This window comes from Astyanax mexicanus, chromosome 18, assembly GCF_023375975.1.
Source record: "Astyanax mexicanus isolate ESR-SI-001 chromosome 18, AstMex3_surface, whole genome shotgun sequence".
Taxonomy (NCBI): domain Eukaryota; kingdom Metazoa; phylum Chordata; class Actinopteri; order Characiformes; family Acestrorhamphidae; genus Astyanax; species Astyanax mexicanus.
The window spans coordinates 22,691,582-22,712,221 of record NC_064425.1 but is presented as its reverse complement, the minus strand read 5'-3'; the positions used below and the strand labels follow the sequence as shown (position 1 = coordinate 22,712,221).

Here is a 20,640-nt window from a genome sequence, read left to right as displayed (position 1 = left end):
TTAAATAATTTAACTGGAAAGTGTAAAATAAATTTGTTAAATGAACAATGAGACGTGTACATTTACCTGTATTTGTATATATTACTGTTTCCTTCAATAAATTATTTTTTTTGTTAAAAAAAATGTGTTGCCTATCTTGTGAAGAGCTACAGGAGATTAAGTGCTGTCTTGTTGGCAAAAGGAGGTTGTACAAAGTACTAACACCAGGGGTGCCAATAATTGTGGTACACATGATTTTCTTTTAAAATATAAATTTCTGGGCGGCGCAGTGGGTAGCACTTCCGCCTCACAGCAAGACGGCCTGGGTTCAATTCCCGGCTGGGGCAACCCGGGTCTTTCTGTGTGGAGTAGAGGTGGGCGATACCGGGAATTTGGTATCGATCCGATACCAAGTAAACGCAGGGCCAGTATTGCTGATACTGATACCGATACTTTTTAATATTTAAGCTTTATAGATCCAAATGATCCAAAAACCTAGGATATAATTTCACCACAATCAACATTTTTGTTTAGAAACAATGGAACAGTAACAAAACAAAGTTTAAATATAAAGTAAAAAAATATTAAAAAATAAAATAAAAATTCTCCCCTCACTAGACATCTTTTCTAGTTCTTTGTTTCTTTGTGTCTTTTTTTTAATAGAATTGTCATTTGGAAAAACAATAAAAAATAAGGAATTGTCTTCCTTTCAGTGCAATTCAAATGCAAGTTTTTCTTAAATAAACAGAGTGTAAAAAATATCACTCAACACTAATCTCCTGAGGTAGAGGCCTGTCGACTCGAGGAGAGCGCTGAGTGGGCGGGGCCAGGCTGAGCCTACCTGCATGGCGGTTTGGCTGGCTTTGCTGAGCCATGTGACGCATGTGCAACAACAAGAGACCAGAGAGTAGACTGTGGTGAATCCTCGTGCGCAGCAGTCAGTGCGTGCGGCAGAGAAAAAAGCTTGAATATCGATATTTTTACACGAGTATTGCTCAATACCAATACCAGCGTTGGTATCGATATTATCGATATTTGGATCGATCCGCCCACCTCTAGTGTGGAGTTTGCACTTTCTCCCTGTTTCCTCCGGGTTCCTCCGGTTTCCTCCCACAGTCCAAAGACGGCACGTTCAGGCTAATTGGAACTTGATTGAAATTGCCCCTTAGGTGTGAATGTGTCTGTTTGTCTGTCTGTGTCCGTCTGCCCTGCGTGAGAATGGGTAGATGCACCGAGCGTGCGGAAGAGTCATATTAACTGGGCGGGTGTGATGCAGTCTCCTTCAGAGCGGATGAATCTGATTCCAGGTTACTTCAGACAGAGAGAGCGCACTTAGAAACTTCACTCCTTCGTTTCTTTGTTTTTACAATGAGTTAATGAGCTGCTGAGGTCTGAGTTAACCCTTCTGAAATCTGCATTGCTCCACCAGCTGCTCGCGCTCAGTTAAACAGAGCTGTATCCTCTTTTAGAAGCTGTACGTGTAACGTAAGTACGTAAGGACGCGTGACGTGGCCAGTGGAAGAAATTTTTAGAATGAATATATTTGCTAGGATGGTCGTTTTAGCACACTGGAACCATTAAACACAGTGTTTTGTCCCTTCTCCACTCAGAAAGGCTTCTGCTTTCAGTTTAGAAATAAAATAATACAGACTGCCAATTTAATGTGTGATATTTTTCCACCAGATAAAGACACTTTAGTTAAAGCTTGCATTTTTCTTTTTTCTTTTTTTTGTTGCATTTTTGTCTTATATTATATATATATATATATATATTAAAGTATTTATTAGAAGCTAAATAACGCATTTAACCAGGGGTGCCAATAATTATGAAGGGCGCTGTATTTATTTGTAATATCAGCCCTGACATTACCTGGCAGTGTAGTCTGTGCCTAACAGCGCTCAGTCCGCCACCAGAGGACGCTGCTAGCACATCTTACGTAAAGTTAAAAACTCCATTAGACTCCAGCGTTCAGCCTCCGTGCTGTGCCATACGTTAGCGTGCCTGCTATCCTCACTCCCCCAATCCCTCCCTTCCTCCCTCCACCTCTCCCTCCATCCCTTCCTCCATCCCTCCCTCCATCTCTGCTCGGTGATGCTGAGGGAGGCAGCGCGCGGCGGCTGTGTGGATTAGTGCTGGTCAGTGTGAGGAGGTAAGAGGTTTTTACACTGGTAAATTTAGAGCGGAGTGTTGCTGTAATACAGAGAGCAGGGCTGTGTTCTGTCAGATTCAGCCTCCTGCAGGATCCTGTACACTGATAAACACGGCTGTTAGCTGCTGCCAGTGTTGCGCTGCTGGATGCTGCTGCTGCTGCTTCACTGCAGTGCTACAGAGGAGCTGCTGTTTATAGAGCTCAGGGGGACATTTCTCACTGGAAGCCTGAACTGGATCAATCTGCTTTAATGAGGTTACATTTGTACAGTGTGTTCTACTATTTTAGTGGATATTTTTGTGTAGTGTATCCTATATCTGTATGCATGTGATATATATATATATATATATATATATATATATATATATATATATATATATATATATATATATATATATATATATATTTATTTATTTATATATTTTTTAACTCTCAAAGAAATGGCTGAAATAACAAAAAAGAATGCAGACCTTTTAGATCTCAAATAATGAAAAGAAAACAAGCTCATATTCATAAAGCTTTAAGAGTTTAGAAATCAATATTATATTTGGTGGAATAACCCTGGTTTTTAATCACAGTTTTCATGCCTGTTAGCATGCTCCTCCATCAGTCTTACACACTGCTTTTGAATAACTTTATGCTACTCCTGGTGCAGAAATTCAAGTAGTTCAGTTTGGTTTGATGGTGTGTGATCATCCATCTTACACTTGTTATATTCCAGATGTTTTCAATTTGGAAAATTCGGTGAGCTGCTTGTGAATCAGAGAAATCCTGGGACCTATGTTCCCAGGTTGCCACTAGGACCAGGTTTGAGAAACACTGCAGTGCATCTGTATTTTATTAACATATCATTATATTTATTGACATTTATGACTTTCTTAATTTGCGCGTATTCATGTTTATTTTTATTTAAACACAACACTATCTAGCGTTTTATACCTATACATAACAGCTGCAAAACCTGGAGAAAGCCCCCCTATCATTACTGCCTAATGCAGTATGGAACTCTGGTGAAGCAGGGAGGACAACAATTACATAATACTGCTCTAAATAGTGTAACACTTTCATTGATGGTTATTTATGTCGCAGCCTGTCCAGAAATGCATGTTTAAAATGTGTCCTTAAATGGTTGCTCAAAAGGGTGTAGGGTGAAATCCAAAGTGCAAGAAATATGAATTGTAACAAAGATGTAATTTTGACGTAGTAATATAGCAAAGTTGGCTACAAATGTTAGATTCACTCTAACCTTTAGAAGCTTTCTGCAATGATGACATGGTTGTAGAATCTTTAGCAAAAAAAAAAAAATGACAGCCACATGTCTGCTTTCCTATTTAATGACAAGCTGTGTTACTTTAGCGATTCTGATTTGACTTTGCATCCATTTAATGGGAGCCAGCATAATTGAACCCAAAATTAATGGACGTGTGCCTGCTCTAACAACCCTGCCACACTGTCCTACACACGCCAAATACCAAATTGAATTCTTATTTTGCAGATGCTTTAATTTGCATACAGCTGCCGTTTTGCTGGCAGCAGGGGCAGTAATTTTTCCACACACAAGCTGAAGTATTTATGATTAAAGTTCTGAGCTTTGGCCTGTGTGTTTTGTTGGTAGCTGTTGGTGTAATAGGGAGAAATACGGTGCTGTTTACCAAAGAGAGCAGCAGAGAGGAAGTAACACTGACAAAAAAAGAACTCTTAAAGGGCCCATATCTGACGTTTCCTTTTTTAAATAAGATATACTTATTATTCACATATATGTTAATTTTTATCTCTAAGTTTGTAGGGTGTTTCACAAAAACAAGTGAATAGAAAAATGTGTTTTGCATGACGTACGTCCTTTACACAGTGCTACACAACTAGACTAGACTGATACTGAACATTTCTTTGGATTTGAAGTTGATGAAAATTGTGCAGGTATCATTTAAGATATTGCCATTTATTATATTTATTATATTTAATTATTTCTATATTGTTATTTCTATTGATTTATTTTATAGTAATTCTGATTGAAGGTTATAATTGTATAGTTTTTATAGCCAAATAATCTTATACAAGCTAGTTTTCTTGTAAACAAAATACAATAAGGTTTAAGTAACATGTTATGTATGACCTACATATAAAAATATGAGACATTTTGAAATCTAATTATTACGGGTTTACTGCATCTGCGTTCTGGCATTGTCATGTAGAAAGGACCTGCTGGATATTATGGCTTCTGAAGCTGTTTTCATGGCGAGGGTTGACTCTAGAGGAATTGGGGGCGACCTGTATTTTCCTGTGTTAATATTTCATGAGAACAGCAGTTCAGAGAGCTGAGTGCACTGGAACATCTCTCACTCTCAGTGCACAAGCTGAGATATTATATACAGACTAGTGATACAAACAGACATTAGTGCTTCTATTAGTCTATAGGTGGTAATGCAGTGCAGTGATTTGGGAATTAAATAACTGATTATGGCCAATAAAAATGTATTGAAGTATTTAAAATATAATATCTTATAATAATCAGCTGCAAAGTGTATAGTCAGATTGTGACCAAACAAAATTGACTACAAAGAATTAATTTACATTATATACAGTATATACATTATATAGAATTTTCTATTCAAAATAAACTTGAATTTAAATTTAAAATTGAATTTAACAATTCTATGGTCTTCTAAATAATGGTAAGCGCAAATAATTTTTGTTAATTTTACCACCTTTTTTTGTCGGTTTTTAAGTTTAATTCTATAGTTTTCTAAGTAATTATCAGTGCATCAAATCAAATCACTGTGATATAACAAATTCAGAAATTTACACTGATTCGATGATGCTGATGTGAATAAAGCGCAGGATTGCAGTGCAGGTAAACATATACAGTACGCCCACTTCACTGTATACTATAGATCAATGCAAATGTGATAGTAAATGAATGTGCAGGTGTATACCTGAATATTCAAACACAGATGTAGCATGACGCTCTTATCCAGGTCTCCTATATGTTATCTGCTGCGAGTAGGGAACAGGTGCATTAGGCACGCTCTGAATATGTGATGGTGGATGAGGTGATTTTTAGCATCTTAATGACTAGAGCAGTAATTCCCTGTTCACACGTCATCCCTCCGGCAGCATTAGCGGCTTTAAGAGTAGTGGGAATGTCCAGCGTTTTAAAGAGAAGTGAAAGAAGCAAAACCAAAGAGGAAGTACCCACATGGACTATGACTGACTGACTCACTGGGTGCAGCTACATATAGAGCATGCTATGAGAAATCTACTAAAAACAACCATACTAGAACTACTGTTTAACTACAGTGAGTGTTTTAGTGATATATATATATATATTCTCTCTCTCTCTCTCTCTCTCTCTCGTTCTTCGTTTTCTCTCTCTCTCTGTCTCTGGTCAGTAGGAGGCTCATATATAAGTGAGACAGGAAGCCACTAAAAGCTCAGAGAGCATGACTGGATGGAATGCACTGAAAGGTAAGTCAGCCATTTGAGCACAGGTTTATTATGAGAGCTGCATGAGATTTCATTAAAAAAAACTATAATTGCTATTGTTATATCCTTTGGGAAATCTGATCTGATCTTAAAGATCTGAGATTAGCCCTTGCTGCTAACCAGATCCAGGCGATTCCTGTAGAAATATGGCAGTTATTCCCTTTTCCATTTGGGCCAAGTCTCAGAATCCCCCATATCCCCCCTCCAGCACACTGAGATTTGGCAAGATTTGTCTGGCTCCTCAAACACTGGGTTAAGGCCTTCAAAACGGAGCCAGTTACAGAACATTACAGTAAACCATAGTTTGTTATTTAACCTTGGGGATTTGATTTTTAAACTATATTGTTGTTGGAAAGCTGACACACTAGATTTGTGTGCTTTGTGTTACAACCGAAATTTGGACTGCTGGCATTTCTTTCATTAAAAACGATTCCACATTTGATTTCTTTAACCATTTATTGTTCTGCACAACCTTTTGATAGAGCAATACATGATTCACTAGATGCTATTTATAAAAATATGTTTAAATTAAACAGTGATTATGCCTGTAACAATTGGCAAAAAATCAACTATAGATCACTGTGTTTCAAAATATGTCTTGTCTTGTTGATTTCATATTTATAAATGATTGCACACATAATTTTTGGTGGAATTGTCAGATTTGTTTTGTATTGGTTAGTTTTGATTTTACCACTGTTGTGTCAAAGCCTTTTTTTTACTATTAGCTACTACATACTACATACTTTGAACGCACAAACTGTCCTCTACACTGTGTCAACATATCTAGATGAATGGACGAATAGAAATGAATGAAATGATAATGAAAGTTCAGAAGTTTTTATTTTTGTCCTGTAAACGTGCTGTTTCGGAGGTACATGTTTTTCACTGGGCAGCGATGCTATGTCAAAAAGGTGATAAAAAAAATCTTATATATTTTTATTATTTATTATTGTCAAAAACAATTTTATGACAAATTGTACACAGTGTACTTTGTTATGACCACAACCCCTGTTTGAGTCCACCCAATTAGGCTCCACATGTAGCATCATTGTATCATTGTAGGCTTGGTCTTGAAAATTGTATTAAAATAAAGTTTAAAAATCCACCTGTCAATAGATTTATAGTGATGTTATAATTCAGCACAATTGTGCTTATATTGTCTGTTTTTTAGCCGATTAGCTGAAAGAATATGGCTGTTGTGAGTGAGACACTCTGTTGTTCCCTATCTGCAAGGGTTCATTTCTTTTTTTGGTCTGAATGCTGTTATTGTTTGGAATTTGAAGCTCCTGTGGTTCTCTCGTTTTAAATGAGGATTCCCCCTGTGGCACACTATGCTAGATCCTCTTGTGTTTTATTGATCTAAATGGATGACTGGAGCTGTTGGTGTTTTCCTGCTGGCTTGAACAAATGTGTGATGGCTTGCAGTACATAATTGTCACTCTAACATTGTCTGTATTTTGGTGGAGTTTGGGCTTTCCGGACTCTAAATTCTGGGAAAGTAGGTCACTGTTGATGTTTTGCTCAAAGGACTAAGACAGCTTAATAAGGCTGACCTTAAAGCAGTTGTCAGCATCATTCCTAAAGGAGTTTAATATACAGCACAGTTTTGATACTGTTCATAAAGATTCAGAATTACTGTAAGTAATGAAGGGATGATTTTATGTAGGTGGCTATTGTCTACTTACTTAAGTCATATTTCAGCATGTCCTCTAATGTTAGGATTGCTTTAAGTGGCAGCGGCAGGTTCACACTCCTTGCTCCTCCTTGCCCTTGACTGCGTGTCTGAGTGCTGCTATGAATAAAGCAGCTGAAGTGTGGGAGAGAGCCAGCAGGGCGAGCCAACAAACGACAGGTTTAAGTTCATTTTTATACTCTACTTGGATAAACAAAATAAAAACAAAGTTCTTAGTACTCACTTATCGGGCTTGATATCTGTTTACTATCTTTTCACAAACTGGCTGTTTTCCAGCTGAAAGATTCGAGCTGTACAGAGCTAGGATTGATAGTAACGTTAGCTGACCTAACTTAGCCTTAGCTTCTGTTTAATGAAAGAGACTGCCTTTCTCTTTGTAAATTCCAGATTAGCTAGCTACTTTGAGTAACACTGCTGAGGTACATTTGTGACTAAAATTGCTCTGCTTAAGTAAAGTTGGCAACAAAAAAAGGGATTAAATGAAATGTAAAAAAAAAAAACACTGCTGGGTAAATATATGTGCAGGCAAATGACGAGATTGAAGGGACAGGACACTGGCAGGCTTGGCTCGCCCTGCTGAGCACTAGGAGCTAAGCAGAATGGGAAAGGGTGGGGGCCATCACTGAGCCAGATTCCTCTTCAGCCCACAAGAGTAAAGCTGTGTCTGAGGGCTAAAGCCTAACAAACGGGCTATTGCTCTAAGGGTCTGTACCTCTGTGCTTTAGCAGAGGCTGTACGGGCCACCACATGCTCAGGCACACTTGAAGCTGTGCCTGGGGGCTCAATCATGGCTGGATCTGAGATCCATCCTTAACCTGCAAGTCCTTTGCGATGATACAACTGCAGCAGAAATCAAAGATGCACATGTGCAGATGCGGTGATGGTGCCTCGCATTCAGGTACCATTCACATGAATCTATAATATCAAATCAGACAAAAAATGAATATTAACACTACTGTTAAATACAGCCAAATCCAGTCAAGCTAAGCATGCAAGTGTACACTCTTGTAAGACCAGGCTCCCCATGCTGTAGAAGTATGATATTAACTAGCTAGTTAGCTAAGCAGGCTACTGTAAAGAGCGCTATGACTTGACTAGCATTACCACCCACTCGTTTTAACATCAAACTGAGAAAATAACCAGTTCAGGGTTAATTAAATCATAGCCGGAGAACCGGGTTTAGCTAGCTTGCTCTCTCTCTCTCTCAGCTAGCTAGGTAGCACAGTAACATACATCTTAAATTCAAATGGCGACCAGGCTCTGTTATAATTTTTTGAATCAATTCAGGGTAAAGTACAGGATCTATGGGGAAACTATGGAAGGTTTGACCTTTATAAAATTTCTTTCTTTTCTTACTTCTGTCCCCCACAGCCTAGTTTTGGTAGACGATAGTGACATAAGTAAATGAAGCATGTTAGATAATTGCATCCCTAAAAAGTTCTCAGTAAGTGCATTTTACTGAAAGCAATACATGTTACACACAGAGATTAACACAGACTGCAGAATCACATTCAGCTTCAAGTGCTTAAAAAATGTTTTGTTGTCGAACGTTTGAGTGGCATGCTTTCAGGGTGCTTAGCAATCGGCTGTGTTTTGTGCTAGACTGTTGTCTAAACTGATCAGACAGTTACATTATTTGAACTGGTATTGAACCTCGCAAGTGAAAGAGAATCACCACAACCAATTTTCAGAATGTAATCAAATTCCTTGTCAGAATCGTGTAGACTATTACTGCAGCAAAAAGGGGAAAAAAACTTTACATTAATTAGGAGGGCAAAATTGGAATTGGACAAATTTTCTCTAAACAAGAAAACAACTGGCAATCAGCCAGTTGAACAGATATGTGTTGTTCAGTTGTACATGTTTTTCATCATTCATGTAACTGTATTAGATGTTATCCTGATGTAAAATTTTGTCATCTGAGATCATGGCTAACATTCAACCTAAAATTAACATCTATTGACGTTGGTAGCAAGCTGGGTTATTAATAGGCTGTTTTTTGTTTAAGAAAAGAACAATATATTATTTTAGTTGGGCATTTGACTTCCGGAAAGTACTAGAAATAGGCTTATGTGTTTCATGTGTGTTCAGTTTATCTAGTCAATACAGCAGATTGAAGAATAATACAGTAAAAACAGCTATGAGCCAATAGGAAGCTAAAAGGAAGCTTCCATAAAAAAGGGTATGTTAGTATCTGCAGATCCGTAAAGTCTTAAAAAGCATTAAATCTGTTTATTCATGTTGAAATGGCGATCTTTCTAGGCTGGATGAATCTCAGTTAAGGCTTTGAGCATTTTACTGTAGGACCACTGAACCTTTGTAGTAAAAGTAGGTCAAGTACAAAGTTGCCCATGTGGATGGGTGTTAGATTGGAAAATTTAGGGCTGGTAAAAATGGTGCAGAACACACACTCCAATTTTTCTTTGTTACATTATGTATCTTAAAAAAAAAACTATGACATTAATGCTTTGTAAAACTGGGGTAAAAAACTTGTTGTAAATTGCAGTCAGTATTTAGTTTTTACACATTTTGCCATATCTTTACATGGAAACAAACAGATGACCAACTCATGGTTCACTGAAGTATAGATGTCTGATCCTGTCCTCCATGTCAAGCAGTATACATAATTCTAAGACATGCTGTGTGGCAGCGCCTCCTTCAAGCCATGTGCTTCTAGATGTCTGCTGCTGACCTGATAATGACAATATCTGACATGTGTGACTGACAGCATAGTTAGTCTTCAGGCAGTTAGTCTTCAAATGCTTGACATTTTATCCTTGATAATCATTTCAGTACAATCATGCCCTTAAACATGACTCCATGACACGAACCACATTATTGAACAGTGACTTATAATAATAATTTATTAATAATTTTCATTGATCATTTTTATTGCATATTTTTTAATATTTCCTTGAGAACATTTATATTTGTCCTGTCACTGCATATATTTAAAGATGCACTACTGTTTGTAGGAATAGCTAAGCTATGAGTGATTTTTGGCACAATCCAAAACCCTTGACCATCTGGTCAGTGCATTCATGAAATTAGTGGCAATATGGATACCACAAGCATGTTGTAGCATTTTAATAAATCTGACAAAAAACAAGCCAGTGACGTACCAGAAAATATCAGTGGTTTAGTTTGATGATTTACTTATTTTAAGGATGCACTAATTATTTGGCAAAAGTATTCAAAAACAAAATTATAGAGCAGAAAATGGCAAAAATAATTTAATTGTTTGGCTCAAAAAGTAAAAAAATATTCTAAAAGAAAAATGACTATTATTTTATTTACATTTCTGACAGCAGGTATAGGTTTTTTATTATGCTCTACTCTCATAAATCAACAGAAATATAAGCACAATGATCAGCATCAATTTTCATGCCTAGTATGAATTAACCATCTCTTTACATACTGTATCTGTGTCTCCTGCTGAAACATAGAGCTGTACAGGACTAGGATAATTACATTAGTCAACACTGAGTCAACTTACCCCTGGCATCTGTTTGTTTACCAAAAAAACTGCCTTTGGTTCCCTTTCTTTGTGTGAATTTCCTTAACTTGTAACTTGAGTAGCATCGCTGATGTAAATGTAGGACTATAATTGCACTGCTTAAGTAAAATTATGATTAGAAAAGCACTACTGGGGTACATTTAGACAACCTAAACTGCTTCTACAGCTGAATAAATTCATGATTATAATAGCACTTCTGAAGTAAATATATTGTGCTTTGTTGGTTTGTCTGCTGGGATGTGAAAATGTCAAGTGTTCAATATGTATTTGTAAATTGTAGTTTTTGTTATAATATTTAAGTTATAAAATTTATTCAGAGGTGAACAAGTGGCAACAATAGTCTTTTCAGGTTTTTGGTTCCAGCCATACATCTTCATTTTGCTGCATCCCCATTTATTTTTCTTGCTTCATTTAGCAGCATGTAATGGTACTGCAGTAATGCTACAGTAATAGCCCCATTGTACTAATGTCTCATAGATAGAGTAGAGTTTATATTTACTGCATGGACAAATACAAGCCCATAATGGCATTTTATATCTGTATAGAGACCTAAATTCAGACATAAAACTGAAGAGAAATTATTGCAACTGCAGTGCCAAATTAGAGTAAAGTAAGTAGGTTAAATGTTATAGAGGGAATAGGCAGATAAAAGTAGAACAAACCTAATTGGAAAACAAAAATAATTTGTAATGCTTTCTGTGGATTTGCTCAAACAATCATTGTTATGGTTTTACCATTAGAACTTGTATATGCATTGTATATGGACAAAGGTATTGAGACACCTCATTCATTCTTTCTTCTAAGATCAAAAGATATTAAAAAAAGTTTATCCTGTGTGTGTGTGTTATCCTCCTTTGTTGGAGCAACCGTATCTATTGTCCAGATAAATGTTTTTACTAGATTGTGAAGCATTGCTGTGAGCATTTGATTGCATTCAATGACAAGAGCATTGGTGAGGCTGAAATATTGTATGATCACCACCCCAACTCATCCCAAAAGTATCAGATGGAGCACCATCATTCCAGAGAACACAATTTTGCTGTTTTGAATTGGCCCATGCATGGTGCTGGGCATAATTTCAATAAGCTCATATTTATATACTTCAGTTTGTACATTTCAATTGGCAGCAGTAGTTAAATGCCTTTGAAGGGGTGTCTACAAACATTTAAACATACAATGGATGTGCTGTGTACAGTATTAATGTACCCAATATTATTTTTATGCAGACTGAACTCTGGTTTTCTTGGTAAATAAAAATATAGAAAAAAAATTGTACATCTTACCTAGACAACTTTAGTGCATTGTCTATCTACTATACGTTGTCTGGACATTTGCTTTCTAAAAATATTGTCTTACCTAGAGCAGAAACTATGAATCAAGTTGGGCTGCACACCTGTTTTTCCCGGAAAGTCTGTACCTACCCAGAACATTTGTGCCTTTACCTCAGGGAACAACCTCCTACTGGTGTGGTACTGGTGCCAGCCTTGTTGCTGGGGAAAATGGGAAGCAAAGCTTCTGTTCTGTGGTTTGTGGACAATGTAACTGATGATTGGACACTTTACAGTATGTCTATTGTTAAACAAGAATGGGACAATTTCTAAAAGATTCAGTAACTAAATAAATAAATAAAATGTTGGAGTCTAACTTGTGCCTATAAGTTAGTTTGCTGGTTGAATATTCCCTTTAGAAAAAATACCATGCCAACGCCTAATGGAAGCTACAGTCTATATTAAGCTCATAACATGTGCTATCTGTATTATTTGTCGCAGACAGAAAGCTGTAGATCACAGCATTGCCAATATTAGGGTATAGCACCTTGAGTGTATAATTGTTAACCAGCACAGAAAAAACGTTTGGTCCATTTAATAGTCTGCTGCTAAAACACAAGACTATAACAGCCGAGGAACATCATTGCATTGTAATTAATACAGAGGTAAATATATACAGAACTATTGATAAAGTTATTAAAAGTAAAGTAACTAAATGATTTATATTGTACTGTATATAGTAAACAGGGCCGCTGCTAAGGTTTTGGAGGCCCTAAGCATAACTTGTCAAAATCTATAGAGCTGTCTGATCCTGCTGTCATACAGACCATTTGGATAGTGCACTGACGGCATTAGTCAATAGGTAGGCTACTCTGTTTATTAATTTTTTGTTAAAGTCACTAAAAATCTTCAAACTACACTACTACTATTTGCAAACGTGCCACGTGCCTTGCAATACCCAGATTAGTTTCTAGTTAAGCGTTTAAAGCTACCAAATCAGCAAAGCCAACGTAACTAGCTCAGGCAACACCACTGAACATGAAGTAATCAAAACTATTTAAACCTTTATCATCGAAGTTACTCACCAGAAAGGGATGCATGGGCCTCATCTTTCTGCTTCTTCTTCTTCTCAGCTCCAGACTCAAACCGTCGCTTCATAGTTGAATTACCATTTAGTAGCAACTTCGCGCGGTGAACTTGTCTCCTGCCAAACTCAAGTAGCGTTGCTACTTTAGTTAGGACTAAGGTTGCCAGATAAGTTACGATTTTTCATCCTATTTGTTTATTTTATTTTAAGTTTTTAACTTACACAAATATTGCACTGGACAAGTTTTTGTATAGAATGGCCACATACACTTTAAAAATGGTTAAACATGCGCAAGATTTAGCGCCTCCATGCATTTTTTGATTATTTATTTGACTGGAAAATGTCACATCTGGCAACAACCAACAGAGCAAACCGAGCCATGCCATTTCAGGCAATAGGGGTGGGGGCATTATATTATGCACAAAAATAATAACGTGCCGCTTTTAAGTAGTAGAGTAGGTGCCCCATGCAATGTTTAAAGACAAAAAAGATGAGCGTATCATAAATAATTCACATTGGGTTTTAAATTTAATAATGTCATAATTTCAACACATTTCATTCTCAGTCAATTTGGCTCCCTGCAACTGCAAAATGGCTGGCTGCGTTGTCTGCGTATGCAGAGCGGCGGCCCTGATAGTAAAAGTACAATAAAACAACTGATGATTTCGGATTTATTTAACAGTAAAGTAAAAGGAAAACATAAGTAAAATTGTATGCCAACTATAGTTTATTTACTAAAAAAAATAGACTATTAAGAAAACTCTTCAACCAACAAAAGTGAATTTATGAGAAATTTTGGTGTTATTGAAAACACTGTTGCATCTTATAATTGTTTCTTTTATTTGGCTAATGGTTATGTACATTTATATGCACGCTTCCCATTGTTAATTTTTTTTGGAGTTGAAAATAGTGAATTAAACTTTTTGAGATTTAATAAACTCGTAATTTATTTGACAGAAGATACTGCTCTATTTGTAGCTGTTAACATCATTGCTAGGTTACTTGTATCATTGAGGTTGTTCACGATAATGTAATTATTGTGACAGGCCTACAGTGGATAAAGTAAGTGTGTCCATATTCCATTTTATCATCATTATTTTTAATTATACGACAGCTTCTATAACCACAATGTCTGACCTGTGGTTGTTGTGTAAGTTAAAGATACTGTTATGCTGCTGAAGCTGTCTTGTCCATGTTTTACTCAGTGGATTGCAACTTTACACCTGGTCACTTCTAATTCATCTTGGATATTAGGATTATATGTGGATAAGGTCAAGCCTATGCCTGTGGCTTAATGTGATTTCCTTCTCTCTCTGGTCAGCAGGTTGGGAATATGAGCCTCTGACGACTTTCTGAGTGCAGCAAGCCCTTCCTCTTCATGAAAGATGCACATATATGTTCCTGGTTTGAGTTGGTAAAGCTGCAAAAGCTATTATCCCAAGAGGAAAATGAAGCTAAATTGGATGCGACAACCATGAAAGCAAAGAGCTACAGAATCCTAATGAAACATGAGCATAAACGACAAGCTTGTTGCACCTCTGGAATCAAACTTTCAGGAAAGCTGTGAGGATCTGACACGAAATAACAACAGGTGTGCTGACGATACCCTGGATGGAGATGCAAATGCCAATCAGATCCAAAACAGAGAAGGTAGAACTTTAGAGGAGGTCGGCACTGAGTCCTCTTTTGTATCTCATGGTGAAGAACAGGACAAAATCATCATCTGGGGCACAGACTCGCAGTATGATGACCTAGAGCTGGCAGAGTTTGAGATGCTTGAATGCCAGGAACTGGAGGCGTACCTTGTGGAATCGGAGGGAAATTATGTTAAAGATGGAAGAGCTGTTCTAGGGACGTGTTCCAGTAACCTTGCTGAGACTGAAGTTGAGCTCCCTAAGGACCCTGGTAAGAGTGATGTTTCTCAATCTGACACAAAAGAGCAAGAAAATGTTTCCCACAGGTCCCTCAGCAAGCATGCTGAGACATGCGGAGCTAGAGCTGAGATTAGCTCTGACAATGATGTATTTGTCTCATGTTACTCCACAATGTCCAGTCTTGGAGGAAGTCTCGCAAGTGCCCAAACAGCTGAATCATGGCCTGTTCAAACTACAGAACCTTACAGAACTCTCTCAGAGGACCTCACAGTTGCCTCACAGTCTTGTTTGACTGTGTCAGACAGGAGCAAAGGTTCTCCACACACTGACAGTACTCACCCTGATCTCAATCGTAACACTACAATCCTTCCTGAGGTAGCTCTTTTAGAAGCACAAGAAATACAACCAGCTCAAAATGTAGTAACACACAAGACGACCTCAGGTCATCTTAAAAATGGCATAAATGAATGTAACCCAAGCATTGAAGCAAATGCTACAAATGAGCACAATGATGTAAGAAGTGCCAGCGAGAATAATGTTGGGCATCATGAAGATCCCATTACAGAACACCAAGCTAATATTAAGGAAGAAACCAAACACACAGATGCAAAAATCATTACAGTCCATCAAAAATCTTCAACAATTCAAACATCTCAGAAGTCAGAAGACACGCAATCTTTTGCAGTGACCAAGAATCCTCATAATTCAAACCACGAACAAAAACATAAGCCATCACAAAGTGAAGAAAACTCAACAAGATTGCTCACTCAAAATGTGATGGCTGAACCCATATTGTACAAAAAACAGCCCTCTTTTGAAAGAACTCGCAGTGCCAGTCCATCCAGCCTAGAAAGGCGAAAGCCATGGTGCAATTCATCAAACCCTGCAGCTCCGCCATCTCCCAAAAATACTGGCTCTCCAAGAAGACAGCCACCGTCTTCACCAGCTAAGACATACAGAGCAAGAGCATCAAACCAAGAACCTCCTGGATCTCCGCAAAGAGGCACCACCAGTGGTTTGAAGCCACCGAATAAAAGCTATCTCTCTACTGGAATCCCAAAACCCATCCCCCCTCAACCTCCAGCTAAAGCAGAATCTCCCCAGAAGTCATCCCCAAAGCCAAAAAATGTCCGTCCAAAAATCATCACCTATGTTCGTAAGAGCCCTCAGGCCAAACCTCATTCTGCAGATGGTCCATACGAAACATCCACTCTGCCCTCGAGGTTTACAGCCTACTCCAGCTCACCATCCGCTAAAGAGCAGAAAGTTGGAGGGCCTAAAGGCTCACCAGTGCTCAGTTCCTGCAATATCCTGTACGATAAGTATCGCCAGGAGCTACAGAAAGCAGGATACTACTCCCCGCCCGGCCTGACGGTGTCTGGGATCAGACCTCCCAGCCACACCGTGCCTCACAAACTGGTGGGAAAGTCAGACAGTTTTCATGGAGAACTACCAGACAGATATGTGCATGAGGTGAGAATTCATGAGCAACAGTCATTAAATAAATAAGTCAATATCAAGATAACTTGCCTTTTGTGTCCACAGCACAGAATAACAATATAGGTTCAAGATTGACTCTGAATTGTAACACATTATTACAAATGTATAGGAATGTTAATCTTTAATTTAAAGTAGGTTAGTTTCTGTACATTTTATACAGTTTTCTTTTAGTAATTTTTTTGCCATGCCCGTAGTGATGCAAGGTGAAGTTGAATAATTCTTTAAAAAATTTAAATAAAAGATACAAAAATACATTTAAAAAAATAAAGCAAGAAAGAAAAATAATCCAGGAACAAAGGCTGCCTAGCAGATCCAAGAGAACCACCTTGCTTACAGGGACAGTTTACAAGTAAAATAGTGAGTTACATCATGTTGCACAGTGCTAATTACTTCAAAGTGCTAGTTTCACCAATAGGAAAGGTTAAGGTCCATTTATCCCAGTATTTTATAAAATCACTCAATCTTAACTGCAACATAAACGGAAGTCAATCTGACATAGACAGAAGAAGTCATGGACAGCATCAATGCTTTGTTATAGTTACTATAGTTTTTACTTGCTATCAACAACATTTTAAGCAAGTATTTGTCGTTCTTTCCTACTAGTTGCAGCAACCTGTAAAGATTCACCCATTAAACATTTTAAATTACGATACCCATCATGATAATTTAGATATATTTTAGAAAATTACAATGTATCTTTGAAACAAAACCTAGTCCTACAGTAGGAAAAGGTGTAAAAGAAGAAAGGTCCTTTTGTCTGTCTATTTGAATCACTATGTTGTTTTCAGGTGGGCAGAGGTGTGCAGCTCAGTGGGCATGAAGTAGCTGGTGTCCATCATTCACCCAGGGCTCTCAGACCTCAGCTGGGCCTTGGGGCTGTAACCAGGCAACCTACAACCAGGACTAGGATGATGATGCCAGGTCAAAGATCAGCTTCACCCCTCAGTCACGCAGCTCCCCCTGGCCAGACCACTTACTGCAGCCCAGATACCACAGGTGAGTTAAAACTTAGGGGTTTTAGTGAATCATGTTGGATAAATGTTTTTTACTTTTCAAGACAAAGTTAAGATATTACTGTATACATTTATATCCACAATAAATGTTATAAAAACATTTATTGACCAGGTTTTCAAACTGAATACCACTTTACAGTAAGGGTCAGAAATAACATTACTTATGGTTTTGGTTAAATAATGTGTTTTGTTTGTGTGCAAGATTTAGGAAACTATAAGATATTAGAGGTTCTGTATAAAACTTACTGAGTTAATATCCAGATATCCATATATATGAAAGAAGCATGTTAATAGTGCATGCTAAGCCACATAGACATACTGTAGAAAGACAATCATTGAATAGATTTTCTGCAGTAGAGTAAAAAAAGACTCTCACGCAGTCTTGCAAGCTTGTTCACTCTTTATTTATACAACCTAAGGAAAAAGACTCCTCTCCAGCTGGGAGGCAAGGCACTCTAATCATTTGCATGAAGCATCTGACACCTCTCTGCCTTTGAAGCCATATTGAGGAGTTCTGAGGTTCTACCTGCTGAATCTGTTTACTAGGCTTTACTACTTCTGTAATCTGCTGCTTTCAATTTTGTTTACACACTGTGAATTACATGCATTATAGATAATAATATTTTATTTACCCTAGCATCGTATTTATGTATTAAAACCAATAAATATATATATTAAAAGATTTATTTAAATCACTATTCATAAGGCCGATCAAGAAGCTGAAAAAAGTGCTTTTATCAATAGTCTCTGATAAGAGACAATATTTAATCATCTGCCCTGAAGAATGAGTGCTTGTGAGGAAGTGAACATTATATTGAGTATAGCTGGATCAGCTATGACATTAATGTGTTACTTGATTTATTATTTTAATACTTAATAGTGTTTATTTTATACTATGTGTGTATTTATGGCATTTCATTCTAATGTTTTCAGCAGGTGATGTAAAGAAACCTCTGTTAGAGGTTGCTCCCAAGTCTCTTCTTCCCAAACCAGGCCAGTCTGGGCTGCGGCCCCCTGGCTTTTCCCACCTGCCTGCAGCCCGCCTCGCTGCTTTTGGCTTCGTCCGCAGTGCCAGCGTGTCCTCCGTGTCCAGTAATCAATCCAACGAGAGCACTCACAGTGACCCCTGCCGATCCAGCAGCCGTGAGTGCTTTTTTTTTCCAATTACTGATATGCCCAGAATAATAAAGGAAGCTGCTGAGCCATTATGGAAGAAATGCTCACTTAAACTGATTGCAATGAGGAATTTAGAGCAGTTCAGTACCTGTGCTGTATTATTTGCAGATTTTGCTCTTTCAGTTTTCTAATAATAGCAATACTATGCTTTACTTTTTACTCCTGCCTGACTGTAGATAATATTATTGCAGTGGAAATATAGCTTGGTAAACAAAACACAAACAACTCCATTAAAGCCAGAAATGAGCTATGCTTCAGAATTCTCATTATAGATAATGAGCCATAACAGTGCAAATTATAGTATTTCTTCATCAGTTCCAAATGGCACATGCAGTGTTGCCAGGGCCAATGTGTTACACAACTGCCTGCTTTTTTATCTGACTGTTAGTGATGGGGGGGGGGGAGTTGAAGCCTCCAGTGTATCCTCATTAGGGAGGATAGAGGGGAGAAGAGATGAAATGGGGAATATGGAGTGATGGGTAGGGAGGAAAGAACACTGACTTATTTAATTGTACATCTGTATTTGTTTTTCTTTATTCATTTGATAGTCAAACTAGAATAGCCAATGTGCAGTTGAATTGAACATATAATTACATGAGAAAATTGTGACAGATATTGTAATGGCTCAATTACCCGGCCCTGCTAAGTGCAAAATGGAGATAAGGTGAATTAGTTACTATATATTGCCCTTGTATGCATGTATTGTGCATTATGTTTTTCCGCATTCAAACACCATAAAACAGAGAGACGTTGACGCAAAATAGATATAAGTGATAATAATCTGTATAATACTATTGCTTTACTACTGCGTTCAGATTGAATGTGGCATTATACATCTCTAATATAGTGAGAAGAGGAAACAGTAATTAATGTCTTAGTGAAATTTTGTGAGTGAGATCTGTGTCTCATATTGAGATTTGGGAATTGATTCCACTTCTCTCTCTTTTTTCTTCTCTATATACAGTAGCTGTTGCTAGGGAAGAATGCTGATCATTAATTTTTAAGTGTGTTATATTTTTCTTGGTGCTTTAACACCACAGGCAAAAGCTGAAGCACTTCAAAGCAGCTTATTCTGTCTGTTCTGATGAATATAGCAGTGGAGAAAGTCCTACTGGAGAACAGATAAGAGGGTTCATTCACACAAACCGAAAGAGCTGCAGGCCATTTCTACACAGGATATGGATCATTCTACATGTAATATATTCAAATAGTATGGTGTATTAGCACAAACTCTTATCTGTAGGTGTAAATCATCATGGTTAACAATGTCTCTATTTATCATTACATTGATTGACATTCATTGGCATATAATGGTGCCTAAAATCTGTTTTGTTTCTCTAAATAACTTTCCATTGTACTGAATTATTCAGAGAATCAATTTTCCCAAAAAGAGACATTGATAACCGTTTTATGTTTTCAGGAACTTGTACATAATGGAATTCCCAGACCAATTACAAACTATTTATGGCTTATCTTTATTATTTGGAATGTAGAAGCCAATACTAGCAGTGTTAGCACAAATGGATGCACTCATACATGAATTTGCAGCATGTTTTGTTGAAGCTGACTCATAATGTGAAACTGTGGAGTAGACTGCATCTATTCAGGTCCACCACCCACTCTAAATGAAGCTGTATTACATGTTTGTTATAAGCTAAGGTTCCAAAAGCTGTCATTAACCTCCTCCTCTTATTATAATAGAAGGCGATCTTATTCTTATCATCATATTCCTGTCACAATAAATATTTTTATTTGGATGATATATTGACACTTGGAAATCTTTCTCAGACTAAAAATAACATTTTGTTTACTGCTGTGATCAAAAATCACATCCAGATTAGCCTTCCTTTTACAAAATATTATACATATATATAATATGTATAATAATGTATAATTTGTTT

The 20,640-nt window shown here is 37.3% G+C and overlaps 1 protein-coding gene across 5 annotated transcripts in view; it reads left to right on the top strand.

Moving 5' to 3' along the window:
- The first annotated feature begins 1,948 nt into the window (after nucleotides 1-1,948).
- Nucleotides 1,949-20,640, top strand: part of mtus2b (microtubule associated tumor suppressor candidate 2b) — a 49,838-nt gene continuing 31,146 nt past the window's right edge. For 2 of the 5 annotated variants that reach the window (XM_022679448.2, XM_022679423.2), the window contains exons 1-5: nucleotides 1,949-2,128; nucleotides 5,518-5,593; nucleotides 14,501-16,523; nucleotides 17,339-17,546; nucleotides 18,497-18,706. In XM_022679448.2, the coding sequence (XP_022535169.2) occupies nucleotides 14,685-16,523; nucleotides 17,339-17,546; nucleotides 18,497-18,706 (2,257 nt within the window). In that variant the 5' untranslated portion in view covers nucleotides 1,949-2,128; nucleotides 5,518-5,593; nucleotides 14,501-14,684. The remainder of the gene's footprint in view (nucleotides 2,129-5,517; nucleotides 5,594-14,500; nucleotides 16,524-17,338; nucleotides 17,547-18,496; nucleotides 18,707-20,640) is intronic. The other 3 variants (XM_022679425.2, XM_022679440.2, XM_022679433.2) reach the window with 3 other exon arrangements.